The 18,257-nt window shown below is 40.5% G+C and overlaps 1 protein-coding gene across 5 annotated transcripts in view; it reads left to right on the forward strand.

Annotated features, from left to right (window-relative positions):
* The first annotated feature begins 1,469 nt into the window (after nucleotides 1-1,469).
* The window catches only part of ADARB1 (adenosine deaminase, RNA-specific, B1), a 61,471-nt gene continuing 44,683 nt past the window's right edge, over nucleotides 1,470-18,257 (forward strand). For 2 of the 5 annotated variants that reach the window (XM_010566983.1, XM_010566980.1), the window contains exons 1-2: nucleotides 16,450-16,552; nucleotides 18,130-18,204. Coding sequence is in view for 4 of the 5 variants with exons in the window: in XM_010566980.1 (XP_010565282.1) it covers nucleotides 18,177-18,204 (28 nt within the window). In the remaining variant the exon portion in view is untranslated. Of the gene's footprint in view, nucleotides 1,510-3,015; nucleotides 3,031-16,292; nucleotides 16,553-18,129; nucleotides 18,205-18,257 lie in introns of those variants that run through there. The other 3 variants (XM_010566981.1, XM_010566979.1, XM_010566982.1) reach the window with 3 other exon arrangements.

The following is an 18,257-nucleotide window of genomic DNA, read 5'->3' on the forward strand; positions in this document are numbered from 1 at the left end:
TTCCACAGGTCTGGAAGAGTTTTTATTGCAGATGCGGGGCTACTAAGTTGGGAAAATATTAAAGGAAATAGTAAATTGTCATGCTGCAAATACTGTACCTCATTTGGTGGGCTTGAGTATAGTCCATTGCAGTGTGGGAAGTTGACTTTAGTTGACACTGCATTGATCTTTCTAGGCATTTTTACTACTTCACGCTAAGACCAATGTGTTATTGGCATATTTTTCTGGATTATTGGAAAACGCCACCATGAAGTGTTGGGAAGTTGAAATGTCTTTGAAAAAAAATCAAGACTGAATTAATGCAGTCGTCTAGTATATGGACTTTAAATATTGTGCCAGATCCCTTCTTGTCTAACTTGAACAAAACAGTTTAAGATATGATATATGCATTCATCAGTTTGTATTGTCCGTAGCTGTGCTGTGCATGCTGTGTAACTTAAATTTAGTGAAAGTTTTTGTAGGGTGCCAGCACCCTCTTGTGGGCAGTGTAACAGCAGAATTTTTGTCTTTTCAAGGTGCAAGTATCAAAATCCTTTACAGGTACAGGTGGTGTCCCCACTCTGATCAACTGCTGGACTGTGTGTGTTTTTGCAGAAAGTAGCTGCTTGACTGAAATACTCTGTTGCTTTGGAAGTGATTTGCCAAACCATTTTAGAATAGTGTATCTTCACACTGATCAAGTCACATAAATATTTTCTTATAACTAGGGGGTTATCTGTAAAAATAAAGCCATCTGTTCCTGGTTGAACAGCTGTGCAGTTTATATGTATTCACAGATATAAAAGAAAAGTTCTTGTAGCATTAGTCCTTCCTGTTATCCTGTATCCTCCTTACCCTACATCTGCCATTTCTTTCCCACCCCACTGCTGGTAGTTCAGGGATTTTCCAGTTTTGCAGGCACTTCAGGAGAATGCACACCGATGCCAGCAGTGTCAAGAAACTGGTGTTTGAAAAGGGGGTTGTAGTGTGAGGTGTTGTTTATATGGATTAAAATAAATCACTAAAAATAAAATAAAAAAGAAATCTAACAAGACGGCAACTTTAGATTTACTTGCAGCATAAGTTGGCTGTGATAACACAGAAAAGTTGATTTTAGTTTCAAGCCACTATTGGCCAAATTTTTGCTGACCCTTTCTGCTAGAAGGTGCAGAGATTGCAGATTGGGTTCTGCTAAATAGCTGCTTGTACTTCTGGGATGTTTCTTCTGGCCCCAAGTACTAAGCATCTTCAGTCTTGATTTTTTAAATTTTTTTAAATTTTTTTTTTCCCAACCAGGAGTGTGCAGAATTGTTTCTCCCCCTCCCTTTGCTGGGGTTACAAGGGAGTTGGCTCTGCGACTGCATATATGCAGTATGTAGTGTTTATTCTTACAGAATCAGAAATTTGTCCCTTTTAAGGTGAGGAGTTGCTATTTGTAATGCACTTAAATTTGTAAAAGAAAAAAATACTAACTGTGTTTCCTCTTTTTGCAGGTTGCAGAATCAGCATGTGTCTCCAATAGTTAAAAAGGTAAGCACACCATATTTGCCAATGCATAGCGAGATTCTTTGTTTTCTGATTGATGCATTCAGTTCATAACTTAGAGAAGAGAATTCATCTTAATGTATTTAAAGAGTTATTTAAAACTTTATTTATTATTTTATATATAACTTTTATTTATGTTTGTACACTAAATACCTTCAAAGATACTGGATCAGTACAGTTTGAAAATAGAGAAAATATTGTTAAGAAATTATCTAACTTTATCAAGTCAATGTACATGTTACAAAAAATTACTTACCCTTCTGACTGCAAATTTTTATCCAATCCATATTAATAAAATAAATATGCAAAGCTGGCATGTAGGACTTGAGAGTTCGCTGAATGTTTGAGCCGAGCTTGATAACTGATTGTCGTGGGAAAGGAGGAAATATGTCTGCTTTGTCAGTCTGTCTCCTAATGCCAAACATCACCCTACCTGCATGACTCTCTTTTTTCTTTTTTTTTTTCTTTTTATAAAATAATATCAAGATCTTTGAGGCTTTTTAAACCTCCTCTAAAACTATTTTAGATTTTTCTTCCAATTAGCTATTATTTTCCTTAGCACCACTGGGTAGCTGGAACTATTATCTTTTAAATGATTATGAAAACACTGATGTTACTTAATGGGAGATCTAGCCTGCTCAGTTTTCTTCTCTGAATGGTTATCACTTTTTCCTTGGAAGCACATCTTAAATACATTTCTGACAGTCATGGGTATTTGAGGAGTCCTTCAGAAATAACGTATGTTAAAAATTAGATGTTTAATCCTCAAAGTAAGCCAGTAAGAAGGATACAGACAAAGAATACAAAACTTCATAATAAATATATGTTCCAAAATAGTTTACTGTACAATGAATCTGCAAACATCGTAAGTTATTTCTAATTTGGAGCTGGGCTCTAGACTTCCTCGGTCAAGGGAGCAATAGATGTAAAATCAATTATTGATGTAGTGTAACAGTAGATGGTGCTGTTGGAGTGGATTTAATCACCTGAGGAGTTGAACTGCAAACTGAGGCATATGGTATCAGAGCTCTTGGGGTTCCTGGTGTGCAGCCAGCAGCTTTGTGTTTTGAGATTTGCTGTGCCGAGCAAATGCTTAGGCTGTAATTAGCTGATACAAATTCTGGTGGCTGCTGCTAATTTATATTCATTCTTGCTGCAGTACACAAAACTTGCAGGAAAGCTGCTGTTGGCCTGTAATGTCATCCTTGTGCTTGAAAAATACATGAATTGCATGTGGGAGAGAAAAAATCGCTAAAAGTGCTTACAAAATACGGTGTGTGACTATTTCTTCAAAGAGCATATAAAGTAAGCTGATAATAGTGGCCAAATCTATAAGTAAATGAGATTTGCAAGGATGGTTTTGGTGCATAGAGATTTTAATGTAATTTATATATATTAAAAAAAAGTAGTAGTGAGTTTCTTTTGTGTTCTGTGATTGAACTCTTTTTGTCCTCTTTCTCCTTTCCCCGGCAGCTTTCCAACTTAACCTGATTTGCAGTGAGTCTGGTGGGTACCTAAAGATACGATAGATTATTCCTATGAGTTTTGTGAAGGGTGACGGGTGAAGGAGATGCTTGATAAATGCTGTGTCTGGCAGAAGGGCTGCACCATAGCCTCGAGCCTCCTGGTGCTAGGGAGGGGAAAGGACTATAGATACCACAGCTATGGGGTCTCCAGGTTGAACTCACAAATACTTAGCCACAAAACCCCGTCTATCACAAGCCAGAAGTCCACAGAAACTTAGGCTGGCTTTGTTCTGGTGATCTAGGTGGTAGAGGGGAGAATTGAGAAGCTACTGAATTTTTCCATCAGTCTTGCTGTGTAGCTCCTGGTCTCGCTTGGATTAGTTTACCTCTGGGCTTTTGATGGAGGACACCTCAGTTGTTTTGTGTCTCTGTGTTCCTAATTCAGTGATGTGGGTGAGATGGAAGTATTCAAGATGTGTAGGTAAGTAACCAGGTTCCCTCTGGGAATTGCTTTTTCTTTGGAGAGAAGGCAGTCCAGTCTCTGCTTGATGGCTCAGTGGGTGTTGAATCTGTGAAATACAAGATGTTATGGGTTTTACTGCTTTCAACGAACATGTTAGAACTGAATGCCACGGTGTTGTTCTGGTGGGTTGCATTTGCCTCCTAGCACTCAGCTTTTAACCTGCTTTATTCTAATCATGCAGACTTTGCAGTATATTTACGGATATTGAATATTTAATCTCATACATATTACAGATAGTGTATTTTTGATTTCCTAAAACTGTTGTTAATATGCCAACTGCAAGTGAATGCATTGGGTCACTAAGTTTCTCTCCCAAATGCATTGTGTACATTCCTTAGTCAGTAGTCAGATTATAGACATCTTTTTCTCTATTGAAAGCTGTCATCCTTCAAGCTAAAATTATCTTAGATCCTCTTCCTGATTCTCATACCCCAGAGTCAGTTTGTCTTGGGCAGCCGTGGTTAGCAGAGTAGAAGCTGCTTTGGAGAGTAGAGCTACAGGGGTGAGCCATAGGAGTCTTACAAGTCCTGCAAATGAAATCTCTGGCAGGTTAGAGCAGATAAATTAATTGTTGAAGGCAAAATCACTTTTGAACTTTCAACATCTAATGCAGCAACTCTGCCCTGAAAGGGAAGGAGAAATACACATTGTTACGTACATCTTTCTCACCTGCAGTGAGAGCAAGGTGGTGAAAGTTTCAACGGCTGCAAGAATTATGGTAAAGAGCTCAGCAGTTTCCCAGGCTGCTTTTTTGCTTTTAACAAAGCATGCTGTTTGCTCAAAGGAGGAAAATGAATTCCCATTGCTCTAAGGAGTGTTTTTTCCCTTTTTCTCTCTGTCTATCAATGGTGCTTTTCCTTCAGGGCTGTGTAGATGTAGATACCTCACCCTCCTTGTCCTTTCCCCATCATGCACAGCTTAATGTGGATTGAAATGTCAAACTTGGCCTGAAACTGTTAATTAGTGAGGCACAGAACAGCTAACTTCAATCATGAATTAGGTCTGGTCAGATGGGAAAGTGCTCTGTCAATGCGCAGCCAGTGCCCATGCTGTGGACACCGGAGCTGTGGGCTTCCCTGGGGTTTCCTTGGTGTCCTCCTTAATCTTGCTGTGATTGCATAGACCTGTTGGGATGTAGCATTGCAGGGCCTGATGTCAGACCCCTTAAATTAAGCTATTTTTTGTTTCCATGAAGGGGGAAATGATGTTGCTGTGTTAATCCAGAGCATGTTAATCCAGCATCCTCTGGTCTGTGAGCCCAAGCTGGCAGTATTTAGCAAAGGAAGGAGAGATGCTAGAAGCATAAGAAAATGCTTGACCTTATGTCTGCTACAAAGGAAGATCACACCTTATTGCTCCAGGGAAGACTGGTTTGGGGAGTTGGTCTTAGATGATGATGGCATTTCCTCGTGGGCTTGGATGGGTGGTGAACACGTGGTAGCATGACCATGGCATTGATGGCTTGTTCCACCATGGCAGGTTCTTCTTTTTAAATTGTGTAAAAACTGAGCACAAATGGTCCTGTTGCTATTTCTTCATCCTCGGTGAATTAGTGTCCATTAACATAGATGCTGAAGTAGACTTCATCTCCCCTGAAGTGGGGAGGTTTGCAGCCCTTAGCGCATAGGCTTCCTGCAGAAGTAATTTCAGTCAACAAATTAACTCAGTCTCAGAAGCTTACCATCACAGACTGGAGATAAAAAAGCTGGTACCTGGGATCTGGAAGTGCCAGCAGAGGGAACTGGAGGTGGAGAGGTAGGGCTCCTTGTTAGCAGGTCAACCCAATCCCAGTGGTGAGCTTGAGTGTGTTCGTTATTGCTAGTGAAGTACTGCTCATTTAAGATGGTAGTGGCAATGCTTTTCAAAAAATGCCGGCCTGGCTAGTTGTCAAAATATGATGGTCCATGTAAATCATCTACTAGAGTTTATCCAGATTTGATTGTGTGCTGTCTTCCAAAGAGCCAAGGCCTGCTATACTGAGAAATGAAGGTCTGAGAGCAGGCGGAGGTGACTTGTCAGAGAAGTCTTCCTCACTCTAGTAACACTGAGGAAACCTGTGGAGCTTGCACCTCCAAACATCACCTGCTGAAGATTCTTTTTTTGTCCTGCAAGGTTTAATCTGCAGGTAGGATTAAAGGATAGCTGCAACCCCCAGTCTGTGCTGCTCATCCATAGGATCCACAGGATGAGCGTGTGTTTGGTTGCTTGCTCGTATTGGGGGAACAGGGTAATATCACATTATCCCACAATGTCACATGTTGCTTTTTTGTTTATGAAAAGGCTGGAAGATGTTACTGTTAATGTTGACATTGGAAAGTCTCTCGGTCAGATGTGGCATACAAACCCTCGTATGGAAAATGTGTGACTGAAACATTGCTCTTTGAGATTTGCATATTTTTGTATTCCTGCTTTTCACAAATATATTTTGTGCTTTTCTAGGCAATGTATGAAATACATACCTAAGAACATGAGAAACAATTATACAAGATGCTGAAGGCATCTTGGTTTCATGCACTAGGATGTATAAACATTTCCTTGCTTATGTCTATCCTTGTTTCTGAGATATGTATAAGGCTGAAGCCACACCAGAGTTGCCCTCTTTTTTTAATAACAAAATAAAAATAAATTTGCTTTTCCACAGCCTGTAGTGAGGATGTCTTCAATAACGTCCTTCTAGGCAAACTGTCCTTCTTTGCCCCTTTCACTTACCAAAGGGTTAATTGTCACATGTGCCTCTTGCGGCGGGTAGGGATGAGCTGCAGCGTTCGTTCATCTTTGTTCATCGGACCGTGCATCGATGCATCTTGCAGTTTGAGGAACGGGCCTCGGCTAGGTGAAGAGAGTGCAAAGCAAGGCAGGGGTAACCCTCCTTTCGGGAATACATCGCTGCCTCGTTGGGAGGGGGCTGGTGGTGGTGGACTGTAGGTGTGTGCATGGCATCTCTTATAGCCACGGCTCTCGGCATGGGGACCCTCTTCAGCGCGGTCCGCCGGCACTGTAAACGGAGGAGGAAGAAACGATCGGAACGGAAAGGTAGTGTTTTAATTGCTGTAGGGTTGAAACAAAGCACTGGGGGGAGGGGTCATAAACATGGAAGTTTTCAGGTGAAGTTTGAACCTTCATTGCTAAGTGCAACTTCAGTGTTTTCAGTTTGGATTTATAGAGTTAAGGATCCTGTTCAAAATATCCCCCAACATTTTATTTTACTTAGCTTTCAAAGTTCAGAAGGAGAGTAGTTTTTAGTAAATATGAAACTTCTCTAAAGCTGCAGCTTTCTGACTTTTACTTGCTTCTAATAAGAGTTTTGTTTCACCTGTCAGGTTATGCTTTTTTGCGTATATGCCATTCTCTGTTAACATAAAACATTGGGTAGCCGCTAAATTTTGCTTTCGGGGTATACCTAGTTTTTCCTCAATGATGAGGATAAGCCAAGATAGCTGTTAAAAGGGTCCTCCACAACTTTTTTTTTTGTGTAGTAAATATACAGAATATTCAAACAAAAGAAACAAAAGTTGTATCTCTCTTTGTACTTGTGCAATATGTACTTGATAAAGCCAACATTTAGTTAAAAATCTTTCCAGTAGTCTCTTGGGAAAATAAAAGTGAATACTGTTGTTTAGGCTACTACATTTTGAAGTATTTCTGGTGTTCTTCCTATCTTTGGAAATACTCTGTGGGAAATAGAGACTTCAAAACCAGGAGAGGGTTAGACGTGTAAATATACTGTACTTTTTCATGACTCCACTTAAATTAGCATACATTTAGATGTCGCTTTCCTGTTTGGCATGTAATGCATTTAGAAAAGGAAAGTTTTTTGCAGTACTGCTTGCAGTCTAAATATTGCAGGGTGTGCTGCTATGCAGAATCACTTGGCTTCGGTGAGTGTATTTAGCTAACAGCTGGACTTTGGTTTGTCGCTCCATGTTAAGAGGAAAAATCCCCTCTACTACACCAGCATAGTACAGTTGAAACCTGAATTTATTTTAGCAGTATACCTGAGAGAAGGCGGTTCATGTAGCCAAGGAGCAGGCTTTCTCTACAGTCCTGTTCCACATACAACATGCTGCATATGCACTGACCCGAATCAGTTAACTAATATTTATGTCAATTATTCTTTATTGTTATTTTTGAAAGCTCTGTAAATCTCTGAGCAGCATTTAAACTTTTTCCTTTATTCTTTTTTTTTTTTTTCCAAAAATATAAATTTTTCCAGTGCTCTGGGAGAGTGTTACTGTAGTTGCGGCACTTATCCCCAAACAGGTTTTTAGGAACAAAACTTGAGAGTTTATTCACAACTGCTGTCCGAGGCAAATACATGACTTCAGTGGAGTCCTTTTGGAAGCTGTCCTTGCTCAGATGCCACCAACGATTACCCAATCTCGATGCTGAAGCAGTGCGGAGACTTTGCGCCTGTAGGACCCAAGAGGTTTCTGGATGTCTGTTGCTAAATGGATTATTTATAGGCAGCGAATGAGTTTATTATTGCAGTTTCGCTGCATTATGAAAGCAGCTCGAATAAAAGTTTGGAAGGTCAAAGGTGTCAAAAATGCTGTTCCTTCTTCATAGTGCAATGATAACTGAATTATTAATGATTTCAGAAGTAATCAAACATGCCTTGGCAAGAGAGGAAGCTCTTTTCTGTAGTGAGCAGCCTGTGTTCAGAGTCCTTTTTCCAAAAAAAATCTACCCCCAATTTCTGGAAGCATACGTGGGTCCTACTGTATTTGGAAAGGCTTTTAAAAATCTTGGGTTTTTTATTACCTAATCCTGTAGCTCTGGAAGCCAAGTGGGGGGGGGGGGGAAAAACCATGGACTACAATGGGAGCAAGTTTGGAAGATTATTCTCCTAATTAATATGTGTATAAAAAGTGCTGAGAAGTTCATTCTCTCTGCCCCAGCTAAGTACTGTCCCCTACACGTTATATGTACTGTTTGAATTTTATTCACCAGGAAAAGTAGATATTATTTGGACTTCATTAATAAGTATATCTAATTCATTCTCTTCAAAGTGTTTTTGACTTTACGGGCGTGGTTGTTAGAAGTTAGTTGTAATGGAAATCAGCGATGTGTTACTTCTATAAAATGCACAGTCTTCTTGCTCTAGTGATGTGCTTGGGATAGGGGAGTCGTAATGAAAAATACACAGCTTCCCAGCATAGCTTCCTACCCAAGGTGCTCTAAGAGGGACTTCAAGTGTACTTTATTCCTTGCTTTAGGCATCAAAGTCAGATCCTAGCCTTGGTAGGACAGTTTTAGAGTAAGGTCAAGTAGGATCAGTCTAGGTCAGTTGAGCCATTGTTTGCCAAGTAAAGGGAGGAGTCTATGGATGTGTGTGGAGTCCATGAACCAAGAATCTGTATCTGTTAGTATAGTAAAATATTATATATATGTTAGTAGTTCTTTTTCTAGCTCTTCCCTGCCTGGGAAGATGGCATGCACACGGCTTTGTATGCAGTGGGAATGTGCGTTGTTGAGTTGAAATGTAGTGATGGGATCATGTAGGTGGCAGAATCCCACCCCATATGCTCTCCTGAACCCCTTCCATTCCATGCAAGGTGACTTTCGGTGCCTGCAGCAAAACATGTAGGGAACCAAAGCATGGGCAAGCATGGGCTTACTAGCCTGTGGTCTGTGCTAGGTGACTTCTGCAAAAGAGCAGGTCAGTGAGGAGAGCATCACAGAGGTAATCCACTAGTGCAGTCCTGGGTGCTGGAGGAAAGTGCTGAGCACTGCTTACTTTTCTCAAGTGTATTTTTTAATACGGAAAGGATTGGGAAAAAATGTGGTTATTCATTATACACCAAGAATGTATTTAGACTAACTCTTAAACACATATGGTTAAACCTTAGAAGGATGCAAGCGCTTCATTAGAAAATGTGGACAGACAGCTTAGTGTCATTTGGCTGCATTACTTATTACTCTAGCATTGCATCTCTTACGTGCCTTACAGCTGTTCTGTCAACTGTCCTTCTTCCTGGCTGTTTGTCTTAACTGATGCTTCCAAAATCTGTGTAGCACACTTATTTAAATTAAAAAAGCCAAACAAACAACTGTCTAAATTCTGTCTCTTATAAACTTCAGTAATGCCACCAATGGTCTACATTGATTTATACAAATATTTATGCAACTGGAGTTCCTGTTTACCTATGCTTTTAGCAGACAGGAGCTTCCTTTTCCTCTACTTTAGGCAGGAGGAACAGGACGTTCAGCTGTGGGGACATGGTGCTGAGCCCAGACTGATAACCCAGCTCCTCAGGAGGGTTTATCCCTGCCATGGCAGCGTGAGGCAGCTGTGCAGCATTTCTTGCCTCTGGCTCGGTTCAGGTAGCTCACTGATCATGTCTGTAGTAATTCAAACAGGAATTGTCCAAGTCTTTTGTCCTTGAGCACTCAGTGGTGCTGCAGGGGTAACTGGAGCCAGTTTGATGTGCTAAATAAGGTGACAATTATTTACAAGTCATGTTGATTACAGTCAACTAATTTCCTCATTTTACACTGGAGTTATGCTGATGCTATATAATGCAAATGTGGCAGTACAGTAAAATGTTTCCTTAGCAGCTCTACTACTTCAGTAAGAACATTGGTTATTTGTTGGTTTTCTTTTTTCTGGGGGGGGAAAAATGTCCCTTCATACTGTGCTTCAAAAATAGTCACCAAGGCTAAAACTAATGGAAAAATTAAGCAAGGTCTGAGCCTACCTAGCTGTCCTGGTTTCAGCTGGGATAGAGTTAATTTTCTTCTTAGTAGCTGGCACAGTGTGGTTTGGATTTAGTATGAGAATAATGTTGATAACATACTGAATTCTTAGTTGTTGCTAAGTAGCACTTATCCTAAGTTAAGGATTTTTCCGTTTCCCATGCTCTGCCAGCAAGCAGGTATTCAAGAAGCTGGCAGGGAGCATGGCCAGGACAGCTGACCTGAACTACCCAAAGGGATATTCCATACCATAGGATGTCATGCTCAGTATATAACTGGGGGGAGTTGGCCGGGAGGGACGGATTGCTGCTCGGGCATCAGTTAGCTGGTGGCGAGCAATTGCATTGTGCATCACTTGTTTTCTCTTGTTTGTTTTGTTTTATTTTATTCATTTTCATTACTGTTATTATTATATTTTTTATTATTATTAGTGTTAGTGTTACATTTTCTTTTACTTTAGTTACTAAATTGTTCTTATCTCAACCCACGAGTTCTACTTCTTTTCCGATTCTCCTCCCCATCCCATTGGGAGTGGGGAGGAGTAAGCGAGCGGCTGCCTGGTGCCTAGGTGCTGTCTGGGCTTAAGCCATGACACTAGCAAAGCAACAGGACTTGTGTTTAGAGTCAACAGCCATGTAAAAGCTTATCTTAATAAATACTTAAGCTTTAAGCAACATCTGAGTAACAGCACAGACCAAGGCGGCTGCTGTGCCAGCTGCCCAGCTTGTGCTGCAGGCTTGGCTCGCTTTCCTACCCTCTCTCCAAGTTCAGGCAGCAGCAAATGTGAGTTTTGAAAATTGGGTTTGTTAGGACAGTGGTGACACTCCATCTGGGCTGTGAGGGATGAACACCGCTGGGCATCATGCTTCTGAGGGCGATAAATCAAAAGGAGAGGTACCCTCTTCCTATTTTTCTTCTAATTCTGGCTTGGACCTGACACTTGCATCAGCTCTCACTCTCCCAAAATCTCTCTGGCCTGGTGCCGTGATAATTGCACAGATAAGAATTTCTCAGCCACCTGCTCACACTTTTAGTCTTTATTCAGTTACATATATGTGGTGGTGGTGTGGACTTTTTAAAATTGATGTGAAGCTACCTGTGGTCTTTAGGAATACCTCAACTACCTAAATCCTTTAAAGCATTTTATTGTCTTTGGGAGCATTTTATTTTACTGTTTCATACACATTGAAGTAAATAATTCTGAAAAGCATCTTTACTCAAAAGGAAAATTAATTTTTCAACAGCTTTCCAGGTCCTTTCTCTAATAATGAATTAATTTATTTTCAAGGAAAATTTATCCTGAACTGATACCCACAAGCTTGGAAAACATAACATCTTTTGAAACACAGAACTTTTAGTAGCGTCTCACCTTTTTTCAAACATATTTGAAATGCTTGCTTTTTAAATAATAAATATACTTTGGTTTCAATTAATAATTAATAAAAAATATTATTTATCACTTTGGTTTTGTTGTCTTTGCTAATCAGTTCAATGGAAAGTGTATTAAGTCTTCACACTCGCTTCAGTTATATGTTTTAAAACCCCAAATGTGGTTAGTAAGTACATAGAGTTTACATGATGTACTGTGTGCACATGTACAATATACAGTACTGGCAGGGGTAGTTTGAAAACAAGTGAGCATCCCTTTCCCAAATTCAGCATATCATACAACAGTCTGGTCACGCTATGGAGATGTTGGAGTTTGAGTCTGATTCCAAAATGCCTTATTGGTCCATTCTTTGTTGTCATGAAATATGCATCATCATGATAAAATAAAATACCAGTGCTTTCATGATAATGCGTAAACATTGCTTTTTGTAGCCCACAAAAAGATTTCACCTTTCATAAACACAATTTTTATACTTTTCAGGCATAGCTGGATTTTAATTATATATTGACTGTGGTATCTGAGCTGTGTATCTACACGGAATGAGTGTTGCTGTTTCTGTTACCGTAGAGAAATATTTCCTCTTAACTGCTATACATAACTGTGCATAATACTGTCCATAATATACATAATAGATAATCTGGCTGATGGTAATATCAGTATGCCAAGAGTTATAGCCTTATCGATAGTACAGAGTTAATTAGGATTGGAATTGGGCTTTCTCTGTGGTAACAGGAAAGTAAATTTAAGCTGCTTTTATAGAGCAAATAAAAGTAGCCCGTTTAGCAAAAGTTCTACTCGAATTTCTAATCTCTTTAAGTGAAAAAAGCTTATGTGATTTGCATGATCCTCTCCCCTCCCTCTGTCCATCTGCTTTAGCGAGGATGGTGACCAGGTGTGAGACAGATGCCCAAGCTGGCACTGCTGCAGTGGAAGCATAGCACACTTTGTCATTAAAAATTGATGAGCCAGGCATTTCCAGCTCTTGCGGGGACCTGGATCAGACAGGGGTGCGATCCTGCCTGTCTGATGGTAGACTGCCTTGAGCTGCTGCGTTGCAGAGAGCCCAACTGGTGGCAGAGGTCTTCTTGAATATGTTGTGTTCATGTTCAGAGTATGCAGCAGGACAATGTCTCAGATTTTCTGAAGTGGTGTCTTCTTTCCAAAGTCTGTTGCTTCCCAGCTGGGACTGGGGAAATCTCAACAGCTTGGTGTCTCCAGCTCTTCATTTGTGTAGCACTGCAACAAAAAGCGAAGTGCAGTGCCTAGGCGTCCTGTCCTCCTTTCCTGCCGCTGCGCCCTTGGGCATCCACATCCTACGTGAAAGTAGTTGTCTCCAAGCTCTAGGCATTTCTTTTGACTTTCTCTGGAAAATAACTGTTTTCCCTTCCCGGTTCTCTCACTCATCCCTTGTTCCTTGGTAAGTATTTCTGGTTTTTGTCGGTTATTGCTGACACTTGCGTACTTGGGATTGATGCAAGCATTGCTGCTCCAGGCCCTGGTGATAGTGGGTCTAGGGACAGGCTGACAGTGGGTCTGGGGACAGGCGGTACTGCAAGAAAGGCAATAAAACACATACTTGCCAACATTAAATAATACAGACACTTGCAATTTCTTGTTCAGCTTAACACACTAGCATAGCAACAAGATCGCTTGCAGTGAAAAGGCTGGTAATTCTTTCAGTATTAAGCAGTAGCGGCGGCTCTGCTGCCCCATTCAGCACAGCAGGGTGTATTATGGATAAAATCCAGAGGCTGTTGAAGTCAGAAAGAAAGGGAACTCTGATCAGCTCCCACTTGTATGTTTGAAAGGCTTTTCTGACTCCGTAAACTCTATCTAAATGAAGATTGAGGTGACTTGTTTGTTTTACTCTGCTTAGTAAAACACACCAGTTTATGGCAACTTCATTTACTGGTTGGTTTGTTCCCCCATTATTGCACTGGGACAGATGCTGTCACGAGACAGGGGCTCTGCTAGCCAGCCTGAAGTGAAGTAGCCAGGATTGTGGCTGCTGTAGCCTGCAGCTGGGGTAAAACGTGATGGGAAACTCTGCATCCCCCTCAGGTCATTATGAGTATTTTAGTTTAGACGAGGAATAGCCCACCCAAAGTATGTCAGCCATCCTCTGATGCTGAAGGGATCTGCGCTGTGGTTGGAGCTGTCTCATGCTGTGTCAAACAAGGCCTGAGTATCCTAGGGGCTGAAGCCTATCAGTTTTAGTGGTGTGGGAGGAAACATAAATGGTACGTTAAATGGCATTGCAATGAGATGTGGGCTCACAGACCTGCTCCTCGGTAGCAGTTTCTGGGACTGTTGGGCATTGCAGCAGGAGAGAGCTTTGGGGTGGGATTTGAGAGGATAATACTATAGCTTTCTGGGGACTTACAGGGAGCTCATTCCTGGTGTGATAGTGCTCACACGAAAGCCTGGTGGGACAGTCACAGCTGATGTCTTTGTGGCATGAAGTTCAAACTGGTCTCACAGCCGTATGGGGAGTAGTGATGGAGCTGGGCTGGGCATGAAGAGCCGCACAAGTTTTCTGCAAAGCAAAAAGCATGGAGGAAGGAAAGCAACCTGCTGCATAGAGGATGAGTGCATGTACGTGTACCCAAGCTGGAAGTGATGGTCTAAGAAGCTCTTTGAATATGCACATGTTACCTGGAAAACAGGAGTTGTTATGGACCAGCGGAGAGGTTGTGGTACACAAACAAGATTAGTGATGATAGGGGCACGGAAGACCGATTACCACTCTGAAACCCACAGTTTACCTAAAGCTTTGATGCATGTAAGATGGAGTTTACATAGTCATTTTGTACAGTCTTTGGATTTAAAAAAAGAAAACAAAACAGTTGTGGAAATTCTGTCATTTGTTTTAGGTGCTCCTGGGAGTCTCAGGAGAAGCAGTATGCGTGGGTCAAGTATTTTAGCTCTGTGCCCCTTGAAATTCTGCACTGCTGGTGACAAAATCAGCAGGGAGTTTTACTGCTTAATTGTCATATTTTTACGATCTGCTTGAATTTATGCTGTCTGGCTAGAGGGGAATCTGAACAGCTTCATTGTGCTCAAAAGTGTGGTTTTGCATCTTTTGTCATTGCCTCTCCTCCCTGTTTGTGCAGAATCCTCTTAGTTACTTAAATCGGTGCCTTCTCCAGACAGGGTTGGACAGTGAAAAGGAATTGTCTTGCCTGAGCAAAGACACGCGTTCAGGTCACAAACTGGGATGATCATAAACATTTTGCAGTGGTGGTAGGAAATTCAGGATATCAGCAGGCATGTGGGCTTTGTTTTTGAAACTGTGAAGTGATGACAAACATAGAGATATATTTCTTTCTCATTCTACTATTAGAGGCATAGCGTTAATTAGTGTAATGAATGCTAAAGGCACATTTAACATTTTCAGTAAGGGCTGCTTAGCTCCTGCTGTGAAAAGTAAGCTGTAAAGATTGCAAATAGTAGTGTGCTGAGGATTTGTTTAGTTGGGGATAAACAGATTTAATTGTTCTAAATTACTGAATAACAGTATTTAGAACAGATATTGAAGTTGCAGTCTTGCTCATCTATATGTATATTTTAATGTCATTCTGCATTTCCCAATTTCTGATATTTGGTTTTGGACTACAAGTTTCTTGATGTTTCTGATATACATGTTTAACATTTACATTTTAATCGCCTATGTGTCAGTGGTTGCAGTTTTACAAAAACCTGTTTTTGAAGTGAGAGTTTCACTGGGCAAGTCATGCAGTGATCCTGTCCCTAAGTCATCTCCTGGCAGATCAGTGATGAAATTTGAATGTGTTCATCAGTAGATCAGTGGTTCAGCCAGCTGTTTGGACTACAGGGGTGGTTAGAGCTGCTTCTGTGGCTGTGGTCATGGTGAAGGGCTGCACCTGCATCATCCCCATGGGTTATACTGCTGTCGAGTAATTAGCTGTATTGTATGTTTCTGTATTCCTACATATCTTTCATTCTTGGATGGAAGTTTTTGTGGGATTTTTTTTTTTCTTCTTGTGTTAGCAAAGGTAAAAGCGAATTGACTTAAAAAAGAGCAGAGCAGAACAGTGTAGTTCATTATGTTTGGCATTTAGGCCTGGACTCTGGATTTGCACCATGCTTTTGCATGCTTTGGATGAAGTGTCTACTAAAAAATAAATAGGGGCGGAATACCTAGTTTCTGTTCGCAAAACTTGGTAATTCCATATTATGCACTCGGATTACTATAGTGTGCAATCTATGCATTAAGAACAACATCAGTGCAAAGTTCTGCCTTTTGTTTACTAGATAAAGCTGACCACAGTTTTAATGTAGAGTGGAATTAAAGCTAGATTTTCCCGCAAGAGGTGGGAAGAGAGATGGAACAAATTCATTGTTATGGAGCAGGCATTTGGCTATGTTAAAATGAGTGTTGATTTTACTGTGTCAACCTTATCAAGTGACCATGTTGGTTTATGTGGCTCCTCTTGTTGATAACTTTTGACTCTGTTGTCTTACACCAGTGCTGACACTTAAAGAAGTCTCAAAGCATTGAAGTTCCTAAGTATTTGACATTGGCAGCTGGATGAGAGACACAGATGTGTGTCCTTGCTGAGGGAAGGGCAAAATGTAATATAATAGAGCAAATACTTCAGTGCTATAAATTGTGCCAGCCCATACAGCGGCATGAAACCAAGCATCATCTTTTATGCCACCTACCTTCCAGTGTTCCCACATTTTTGAAGGCACAAACGACCTTTGCTTCCTGCCCTGATCTCTCCATCCCTTCCAGCTGCAGCCTCAGCCCTTGGTTTCACAAGGCGTTACCATTCCTGGCAGTATCCTCTTAAGACATCACCGTGCCTCTCTTCTTCCCAGCCGTGGCACCCAGGTATTTTTGCTCGTACCAGTAGCAATATACCAGCAGCGAGAATCAGTTCCCTCATCTGATCTGGTGTATGTGACCACAGCCTCAGGCTGAATCAGGTATTGCTTGTTCTGCCGAGTCCTCAGTATCCTGAACACTTACCCACAAGCATCCATGCAATTGTTAACTTTTAAGATATGTACAGTGTAAGTAAAATGTCCACAGATAATTAGAATTTATGCTGTCTATGGTAAAAGTAAGCTAAATAAAAGACTGAAACTCTGCTGGGAGGTAACTGTAGTATTCGAAATAACAAAAGTAGGTTGAAGTTTTGCCCTGTGATTTCTGTGACCTATCTGTAATAGTTTTGGAGTAGAATCAAAGATGCATTTAAAAGTAGGACTTCAGTCTTAATTTAATCTGTCACCAAAAGGAATCAAAGTTTACAGATGTTACACGAGACTAGATTATCACAGAATGATTTTGCATTTGTACTGGACTTTACTTTCTTCAGGTACTTTTTCACTTTAGTTGTGGTAAAGAATCAGCAGAAAATGAGTGCATTATATTAAAAAAAAAATTGCAATGCAGAACATAGAAAGCGCAACACTTAGTTGTCAATGCTTCAGAAAAGCTAAGAGGCAGCTGCACAAAATTCAACAGATTGGCAAGTACAAACCAAATTTCCATTATTTGATCCGCTCCAGTGTAAGAATGCGAAGCCTGTTAATGCTCCACTACTTTTTCCTCACTGTAATAATGGATCTTTTGTTAAAAGTGTAAGTCCCTGTGTGGTTTAGGGGTTCAGTGTTGGAGCACTAGTGGCATTATGTGGTTGGAGCAATTACCTAGAAAGCAACAGATATTAGGTACTTGTTTAGTTTTCAGTAAAAAACAAACTGGAATAATAAAAAAACCCAAACCAAACCACAAAACCCACCATCCTTAAATTAGTGCTTTTGATTTGGGTAAAAGTGTTGCCTTCTTTCAAACCAAATGCTAGGTAGATTACATATTTTGCATGTTAGATGCTTATATTCACCTTTAGATTAGTCTTTCTTGATGAAATGAAAGTCCCTGTGGTTAATAAAAATCTGTTTCCTCACAGCCAGATAACCTATATGTCATATCATCTCAACACTTCAGTTAATAAGAAAATCGACACGTAGGAGAGAGGGTCACATTACCCACTCTGTCCTTCACCTGATATGGGGCTACATCTTTCAGTCATCGATGATCATCTCTGTTTTAGGAGGGTTCTTGGGTCAGGATTTAACCAAACCAAACAGACATTCATCAGTTTGGTGATGGGTAAAAAAATGCATCTTCAGTGCTTTGACTGCTTGAATTGTCTCTGTGGTAACCTGCAGAGTGGATTTGACATTATTTTTGAGTTAAAAAAAAAAATACTAGTGAGATAAAGTAGTTCACATACTCTTTCAGGCAAAAAAAAATATTGTAGTTCATCATACAAAAACCCAAATTCTTGCAAACATTGTCGAATTTGCAATTCTGCAGTGTGCACCTCAGCTACAGAAATAGGCACTTCGGGGAAATACTCTGTGAAAACTGAGCAAAAACCATGGACAGCTCAAAGCAAAGCCAGTGCCCGGGCTGCTGCTTTTAAAGGAGATTTAATGCTTTACCTTGTATGTTGGTACCTTAAAGCTTAAATATCCCACTCTCTCTTTTCCAGACAGAAGCAGTCTCCGCCAGCCAAGAAACCAGCAAAAATATTTCACAATGGATGTAGACGATGAAGAAAACATGAGTAAGATGTGTTTATTTACACAGTAATAAACTATGTAATAATTTCTGAAGGTG

This window comes from Haliaeetus leucocephalus, unplaced genomic scaffold (assembly GCF_000737465.1).
Source record: "Haliaeetus leucocephalus isolate CR32 unplaced genomic scaffold, Haliaeetus_leucocephalus-4.0 Scaffold223, whole genome shotgun sequence".
Classification (NCBI taxonomy): Eukaryota; Metazoa; Chordata; class Aves; order Accipitriformes; family Accipitridae; genus Haliaeetus; species Haliaeetus leucocephalus.